Below are 8,883 nucleotides of genomic sequence, written 5' to 3'. Positions count from 1 at the left end.
GCCTTAATATAAAGGTTAACCAATAAACTGAAACTGACACGAAGACAAATAGAAGAGGACGCCTTCAGTATGGCTCCCCTTTTTCACCAACAACAAGAATCCACTGACAGCATACAAATCAATCTGGCTTTCCTGACCCAACAAGCCCTCATCCCCTCACAAAGGCAAACAAACCCCACTGCAGCCAACCACAGAAAACCAACCACACCCTGCCTCCAATACCTCTCACTACCAAGGAAATGTACTAAACGAATAGAAAGAGAACCTACCTAGTTGATGCTGACACAAAAACCCACGTGTACACTATACAAAAGAATATAAGTCTCACCCCCCCCTCTTCTTCCCCAACCTTATACTGTACTCAACACGAATGTCTCACAGCAAATGTAACTGATTTGTAAGAAAGACTGTACAACCTGAAAGAAGAGACAAGGCATGTACTTTTGTAAACCAAGAAAATATTTAATAAAAATATTTTTAAAAAAGACGATCTCTGACAAGCTTTGTATTCTGACCCATTTACTTTAAAGCTGCCTAACTAACTTACCGGTAGTTGAATTTCATCTTCCCACAATGCCTTTTGCTGTACAGTCGTACCTCGGGTTACGACCACCTCGGTTTGCGAACAGTTCGGGTTACGAACTGCGCAAACCTGGAAGTGTTCTCGCCGCGCGTGCGCGCGCAGAAGCGGCGCGCGCGATCGCGCGATCTGCGCGTGCGCAAAATGGCGGCGCCCATCGCATTCGGTTTACGAACTATTCGGGTTACGAACTGCGATCCGGAACGGATCGCGTTCGTAACCCGAGGTATTACTGTATAGATCTTCTAAAAATAGTTACACTGTGGCAGACATGATTACATTGTTAAAAGTTGTTAAGGTTTTTTTAAAAAGGCCCTTTGGGTTGTATCTTGCAATGCAGGAAAATGTGGTGAATAACTTAAGGAGGAAAAGGGAGGAAGATAAATGACTAACAGTTTTAATTTAAACACAATTAGTCAAAATTGGTTAATGTGAGTACAAAAGTAACCTGTTGACAAACCTAGAGTATCACAGAGGTTGAAGGAATTAGGTGCCACATAAACAATCAATCGATTCTTGTAAACTGAATTCTGACTTACTGGACTTTTTAAAACCTTTGGCTGCAATCCTGTGTATACTCACTTGGGAATAAGAGCCACGAAACACAGTGGGATTTACTTCTGAGTAAAGAAGCATAGGTACACATTATTTCTAAAAATGGAGGAAAAACTAAGTTGATTTGCACAGTTGCCACTTCATAGAGTCTCTGTTAAAAGTCTGTCCCTTTTCATAAAGGGGCATTCGGGAAGGACAATAACGCAATTCCTGCTTTCAACTCCTTTTCTCTGTCCACTTCCATCATATACACCTGTGATCAGCAGCCCCGATGCATACAGATGACGACGAGTATCATTCCAAGGAGATGAGAGGAAACACTAGAAACAAATGCATCACAGATCTATTTCTCAAAACAGGACCTTTGCAAACAGTTTGACTTCACCCCCCCCCCCAGGTGAACTCCATTGTCTCTTGAGACAGATGGATGCCAACACACACACAAAAACACGTATGCAAATTATAAGAAGGTGAGAATAAGTCCTTGTTGGCAACAGAAAAGTCACTCTTTCCTTCCCTGCACATTTAGCCCGTTATCTTGACTGCAGTCTGTGGGGAGGAGACTGATCTATTCATTTGGTATCAGCTTCTCCATTCAATAGGTCTGTTTTTTCTTTGGCTTCTTTTTCACTGTCGCTCCCTTCATTGCTGTCTGATTTGGCTTCTTTCTCTGCATCACCCCCCGGATTGTCTTCTAAATCTGCTGTGTTATTATTTTCTTGAAGGTCCATCATCTCTTTATAATTACGTTTGAAGAATCCACACTATAAACAAAAGGGAGGGGAAAACTGTTAGCAGCAGCTTGAGTAAGATGCTTGATCTGGATATAGGAGACCTAACTTCAAAACCCAATGTAAAGTTTTTGTGATGGCCATCCCAGTGGTCTCCAATTTTGGTAGGGGGGAACCCCGCAAAATCTACCACCTTTCTAAATATCTACCTTTATCCCTCTATTTTCCCCAGTTTCTTCTCATCAGGTATCTTGAATGAGCAAACAATTTAAAAGGGGGGGGGGTGTTTTCCATTGATGTGATTCAGTTTAGTCCAGGCCCTAACCCAGTTAAAGATATTTATTACTACTACTACTACTACTACTACTACTACTACTACTATAAAATATTTAAAACATCTCTAACTGGCGCACAAAAAAATTAAGCAATAACAGACAACTTAAACAAAATATTACAAAAATACTCAGTTACATTAATACTGAACAAAGTCACTAATATATAAAAATCAATTAATTTTCCTTCTGACCCCCTTTCAGCCTCCGTGTTCTTGCTCAGGATCCAAACAAACTCACAGCTCACCCACAAAAGTCTCATATTCAGAAGAGTTCCTGGAAACAGCGGACATCAGCCTAGTATCTCACTCTAGAATGGCTTTTTATGGTTTCTCTCTCCTGCCTGGATTTTCTTAAGTGAGGTTAGTCTGGTCATGTGATTGAAGCTTGTTCCACATTCCAAGCATTTAAAATGGCCTAATATGTCCCACAGGGTTGTTGTAAAGTACTTAGTACACTTACAAATGAGATGTGGTAATAACAGCACAATCTAGCTCATGCTAAGTTTAACTAATTGGAAGAATAAGTTAAGCACTCTCTGCCATTCATATCTATGGAGCATAAAAATAGCTTAACTTTGGCTGGACCACATGGATGATCATTTTTAAAAGTGGTTGTTCAACAGCCATGATCCAATACAATCTCTTCAGGCTGAAGTGGGATGGAATCTATGTTCTGGAAGCAGAAAAGCCCGAACCATGATATCAAAATGTATTACGCCAATTTATTTACTTGAGCCCCAGGAGGCATGAAGTTACGTTTATTCTGCCACGGGATTTATTCATTCATTTAGAATTGAGCTGCTGAAGCTCACTGTGAAAATATCTATGGATTTTTTTTTATCCTCTCCCTTTCCTGTAAGAAGTCTTGTGATAAAAAGCCTAAAGACAACCAAAGCAGGCACATATAACACATACATCAGTTAGAAAATGTGTGCTCGTCTACCTAATAAAACTGTTTCCAGACATTACAATATTTTCTTTTTAAAACACCTGAATAGATTGATAACACTTTAAAAAACTGAACCACAGAGTTATTGGTGTGCTCTGAGCCGCTACCTGGAACACTATCCCCATGATGGGAGATGGCCAGGACTTAATGCATGACATTCCAGGACCACCAGCAAAACGGCACTAGAATTCTGCGTAACTTATCAAATCCTAAAGGAATCTAATTTGGTATAAGAATGGTATAAATGCAGAATCTGATTGCCCCCACCCCTAATGCTGAGGACAACTATCCAAGTTTTAATCGAGCCAAATTTAGAAAAGAACCATTGCTCAGAGGTAGAGCACATGCTTTACATACAGAATGCCCCAGGTTCAAACCCTTCCATCTCCAGGCAGCATAGAGAAAATGTCGGGGGGGGGGGGGTTCACTGCTGGCCAACATAGGCATAGCTGCCAAGTTATCCCTTTTTTACAGGGATTTTCCCTTATGCTGAATAGGCTTCCTTGCGAGAAAAGTGAAAACTTGGCAGCTATGCATAGGCAGCACTTAGCTAAAAAGAGACCAGCAGTCTGACATAATAGAAGACACTTTGCTGTGACTTCAGGATGAACGTGTGGATCTCAGCAGAAGCAGATTTAAACGACTGATAAAACTGTTGCTGCTAAATTGCCTAAAAAAAGAGCTGAGCTCTCAGCTCCTACTAACCCAGGATTCCCGATGCACACCGAGTCTTACCTTGTAAAGTGATACAATGATGAGAATTAGCAAGAACAAGCCTCCGACAGCACTGCCTATTATAACAGGGAGATAGTTCATCACATGAATCATCTCCACCTCAGCAACCTGGGGAGCAGGGAGAGAGAGAGAGAGAGCACACAGATCATGACTGGTCGCAGTGGGTCTGAAGGAGCCAAATCAGCAGGGGAAAGGTCTTCACTCAAGACTGGCATGCCAGGCCAGTCCTGTATTTTCTCCAGCAAAGGCCTCTCTCTTGCCCAGAATATACCAGCTAATGTGTGCTGCTTGTAAAATAGAAGTCCAGCTATTACATAGACAAGGTTAAGAACAAAGGCAACTAAATTAGCAAGATGCCCTGATGCAGCAAAAGCGACATGAAGCTGTATCTGTGAAGCTAGCTAGTGATCATTGCACATCTGCAACCTTTTCGAAAGGGTATCGGACACAGTAGCTAAAGATGATTTAGGCAGAGAAAGAGGTAGCTTTAAAAACACAATGAATCTAATAGAAAGGAAGCTATGCAGCTCAAGATGCACAGCTGCTTCAACACTCTAGAAAGCATTTTGTTCTCAAAATTGGATTGACTTTAGGATTGGTTAAAAGAAACAGGATAGAATATACACTTAAGGTGATTGAACAAATCTGACTGTTCTAATTTATGGGGATCCTCTCCAGTTTGATTAATTAAAAAATTAAAAGTGGGGTAAATATTGTTCTCAGAAACATATGCAAAAAGAAAAATCTACCTTTTATAGTCGTATTTTGGGAGCTTCTAGACATTCCTCCTGGTATGCTTGCAGAGAGGTGATACAGCATAGCCAGCATTGGGTTGGTAGCTCACACTTTCCAGTGCAATTTAGAAAAGTGACAAGATAATTACACTAGAAAGTGTGGGTTAATGATCAAATTTTTGTGAATAAGCAGCCTGTCTGACAGTGCCTATAATGTACTTCCAGAGGAGAAAAAGGCTTTTAATTATGAAATAATATAGGGTAAGGGAGCAATCTTGTAAACAGTTCTGTAAGGAAATCACTTGGATGAAGAAGATTATGGTAGAAGCAATGCTATGAAATCCTGCAAGCAATACAGGTAAATCTGCAGAAAGGGAGGAAAAGAAGCAATTCCTGCAGTTTTCACTACCTGAAATTGGGGGAATTCAGTCGGGTAGAAATTTGTGTATTTTGTAGTATCAAACGTAAACCACAAGGCTGTGCAAAACTTGAACTGAGATGTCTTCTGCAAGGTAAGAGAAACAGACAATTCGTTTTAGACTATACTGGGCAGGATCATTCACATGCAGAAAATCCCACCTTTAAAGAAAGAATAATATTTTCAAGCACTTATTGCTGCACCAACTAAATTGAAGTCATATTATCTTGGTGAGTGACTTGGGAGGTACAAGGAGGCCACTCCAAAGATTTCCACATGTGCCATGGTAACAATTCTCCAACTCCTTGAAAGATTCCATCAACGGTGTCTCTGAAAAATGTTACACATCACTTGGGAAGACAGGCGAACTAATATCAGTGTACTGGAAGAAGCAAAGATCACCAGTGTTGAAGCAATGATTCTTCAACATCAACTTCGTTGGACTGGTCATGTTGTGCGGATGTCTGATGATCGTCTTCCAAAGCAACTTACTCTATTCTGAACTTAAAAATGGAAAGCGTAATGCTGGTGGTCAACAAAAGAGGCTTAAAGACTGTCTCAAGGCAAATCTAAAAAAATGTAGTATAAACACTGACAACTGGGAAACACTGGCCTGTGAGCACTCCAGTTGGAGAACAGCCTTTACCAAAGGTGTCATGGGCTTTGAAGACACTCAATCTCAGGACGCAAGGGAGAAATGTGCTAAGAGGAAGGCACGCTTGGCAAATCCACACCGTGATAAACTCCCACAATGTCCCCACTGTGGAAGGACGTGTGGATCCAGAATTGGCCTCCACAGTCACTTACGGACTCATTGTTAAAACCGTGTTTATGGAAGACTCAGCTACGAGTGATCGCTAAAGAAAGACAGAAATCTATAAGAAGAACATCACAGCAGGAATGCAACATGTCTGTCTGGAAGGAATGGATGTCATGCCGTTTGCATGATTTATGTTAAATTTAATTGAAAACAAAAGTACAGAGGGGCTGGTGGAGTCAGTGACTGAGCGCATAGTCTGCATGCAGGCAGTCCCATGTTCATCTCTAGACAGGGCTGAGAAAATGCCTCTATCCAAAACCCTGGAGGGTGGCTGGTAATCACTGAACCCAATACTGAGCTTAGATTAGCTAGATGTAAAAAGAAGACAGAGCTCATACACCTTTAATTGCCAAGTTGCTGGTACCCAATGCAGAAGACAAAAAGAAGACCCAGCTTCAGTGTTCACTGGTGCAAAACTTACTGTAGCTCAATACATTTCAGAGCAGAAGCACTCCTTCAAGTGCTTGAAAAACTTGAGAATTCTTAAAATTCAAAAGCACCCTGTAGTAGTGCAAATAATAATAATAATAATTCTTCTTATCATGGGCTCATTATGTCTTTCCTGTATCATTGCTGTGTTGAATGTATTGCCCCCCCGCCCCCGCCCAGCATCAGTACTTTGAATAAACTGGAACGAGGGACTCACTAGACAGGGAAAGGATCCCATCCTCTTACCTTCCACCTCTAAAAACCCATGCCCCAGGTCCCAATGTGGACAGCAGTTGACATTTGCTGCAAGTAACCCTTTACGGACCATTCCAAGCCTTTACCTCAATTTTGCTTTGGGTATACATCAACCCAGTGATATGGATTACGGAGGAATTCATCTGTCCAAGATCACACTTGTAGGTGAGGTAAGTGCCGGCCGCACATTGCTAGGAAGAAAGCAGAGTTTTAAAAAGTGCCCACCTACACTTAAGAAATCTTAGTTTTCAGGAGTAGCTACAACTCTAGAACTGAACTCTAGAATTATTCTCCTAATATGCAATTCCATGCAGAATTTCTTGCAAAACAATTATCCCTAATATAAAGCATTTTTATAAGTCATCACTAAAATATTTGCATTCCTATACACACTTTACCCCGGTGTGTGCATTTTTGTACACATCACTGGGTCAGAAAACTGCACGGGAAATTTTGGAGAAGTGGCAAATGGCTGTGTTTCAGTTTGCTAATTGTTTCGGAAGTGCAAATTAGGCAAATTTTTCTTTAAATGTGAACTGAACTGAATTCCCCCACACACACACTTGCAGCAGACTTTGAGACATAATCCTTAATAAGTGCTCTTGTGCAGAGACAATCTACCTCAGTCAACTTGACTTGGACCTTTGTGCTATTCTCTGTTTCCATGGGATGGCACACTGCAGGGGGTACCTAGGAATTGGAGAAAAATATGTGTTTGTTACCATCGAAAAAATATGGAAGTTTAAAATTACTGGACCCGTCTTTTCAATAGATTGCTTGATCATCCTTCACTTCCCCAATGGTGAATTATGTGGGCGACCCCCACCCATTGCTTAGCCACCCAAAAGCTAGCACTAGGGGGTGCTGAGCTTCCACCTTTTACACCTGCTAGCTGCCCTTGCCCAGTTGTTTTATATCGTACTTACTGTTCGGATGTTATCCACCTCCCAGGTCAGCCCGGCAGGTAAGGCGGTCGGCACATTCACAATCACCGACAGTGCAGGAGGTGTGAAAGCACCCAAGGGTCGGTTTGTTAGCTGCAGGAAGGGGAGAGGGAAAAAGGAGAGTGACTAGGGCAAGGAGACTCAATGAATTAAACTTCAGGGAATCATGGAATCATTGCATTGCAGAGTTGGAAGGGACCCTGAGGATCCTCTAGCCCAGTGGTTCCCAATTGGTGGGGTCCCTGGCACCATTCACATTAACAAAAACCACAATAGAGATATCAAAATTTTGAAAAGTAGGGGGTTCCACAGTACTTAGCTAATTGGGAGCCACTGTTCTAGCCCAAACCCCTGCAATTTAGGAATATGCAGCTGTCCCATACAGGGATCAAACCTGCAACCTTGGCATTATCAGCACCTGTTCTGACCAATTGAGCTATCCAGGCTCAGTGAGCTGGGGTGGTGATACTGGCAATAAGGATACAGAAGGGAGCAGTGGTAAATACAGTATAAGCAGCTCCTTCCATCCAAGTCAGACTAAGGGACCCTCTAGATCAGCACCATCTACTTCAATTAGCAGATTCAGTTTAGGGAAGCGTCATATGTAGCTCAGTGGTAGAGCATCTTCCATGCAGGCAGGTCTAATCATCAGCATCTCCATGTAGCGCTGAGACTGAACGCTGCCTGAAACCCTGGAGAGCTGCTGCAGAATCTCATGCTCCTGTGTTCCAGAGACCCCCTAGGTCCCAGCAGGGCTGCCCAGCTGAGGGCCAGAAGGCCATGTGAGTTCTCTTGCAGCAGAAACGACATCTGTCTGTACATTGTACATTTAAAGCACATGGATTCTGTGCAAAGAATCCTGTGAACTGCAGTTTGTTAAGAGTGCTGAGAATTGTAGCTCAGTGAGGGGTAAACCACACTTCCCAGGAATTTTTGGGGGAGGCCGCATGCTTTAAGTGTATTGTGCGTACCCACTCACAAATGTATTATGACATGAGCTTTTGTGAACTCTTTTTTGTGTAGTTAGTAGTTTCTCACTCACTTCGTACGAGTGTGTCACGGTCTTGTTTTCTTGACGCTGGGAAGTGAAGTTCACATAGTGGCTGGATGTTTCTGACCTGCATGGGAGAAAAAGCAGAGATGAGGGAGGCGAAGAACAGGCAGGGAGCCCAACCCCAAGGAGCACAATTGCTGCAGCCTGTGACCCTACAATGGTGGCAGCTAAGTCAGCAAGGAGCCAGCGGGTGTTTGTCGTTGTTTCCACAACCCCTCTGTGCCCACATTGCTGCCCTCACGAAAGTCTCGGTCCACCTACACTACTCGCTAGGGGGCAGAAAAGGAGCCTGATCTTCTTGTTACCAAGAAGAGATGTTTTATCTTCAGCTGTCGTAGTGGCCAG

The 8,883-nt window shown here is 42.5% G+C and overlaps 1 protein-coding gene across 2 annotated transcripts in view; it reads right to left on the bottom strand.

Moving 5' to 3' along the window:
* Nucleotides 1-354: 354 nt before the first annotated feature.
* ITGAL (integrin subunit alpha L) overlaps nucleotides 355-8,883 on the bottom strand; it is a 48,342-nt gene continuing 39,813 nt past the window's right edge. For both annotated transcript variants that reach the window (XM_035134516.2, XM_035134515.2), the window contains exons 24-30: nucleotides 8,527-8,602; nucleotides 7,467-7,577; nucleotides 7,162-7,230; nucleotides 6,627-6,731; nucleotides 5,028-5,123; nucleotides 3,885-3,992; nucleotides 355-1,899 (exon numbers count right to left, since the gene is read on the bottom strand). In XM_035134516.2, coding sequence (XP_034990407.2) covers nucleotides 1,708-1,899; nucleotides 3,885-3,992; nucleotides 5,028-5,123; nucleotides 6,627-6,731; nucleotides 7,162-7,230; nucleotides 7,467-7,577; nucleotides 8,527-8,602 — 757 coding nt within the window. In that variant the 3' untranslated portion in view covers nucleotides 355-1,707. The remainder of the gene's footprint in view (nucleotides 1,900-3,884; nucleotides 3,993-5,027; nucleotides 5,124-6,626; nucleotides 6,732-7,161; nucleotides 7,231-7,466; nucleotides 7,578-8,526; nucleotides 8,603-8,883) is intronic.

This window comes from Zootoca vivipara, chromosome 13, assembly GCF_963506605.1.
Source record: "Zootoca vivipara chromosome 13, rZooViv1.1, whole genome shotgun sequence".
Lineage (NCBI taxonomy): Eukaryota > Metazoa > Chordata > Lepidosauria > Squamata > Lacertidae > Zootoca > Zootoca vivipara.
This window is presented reverse-complemented; position numbering and strand designations above follow the sequence as displayed.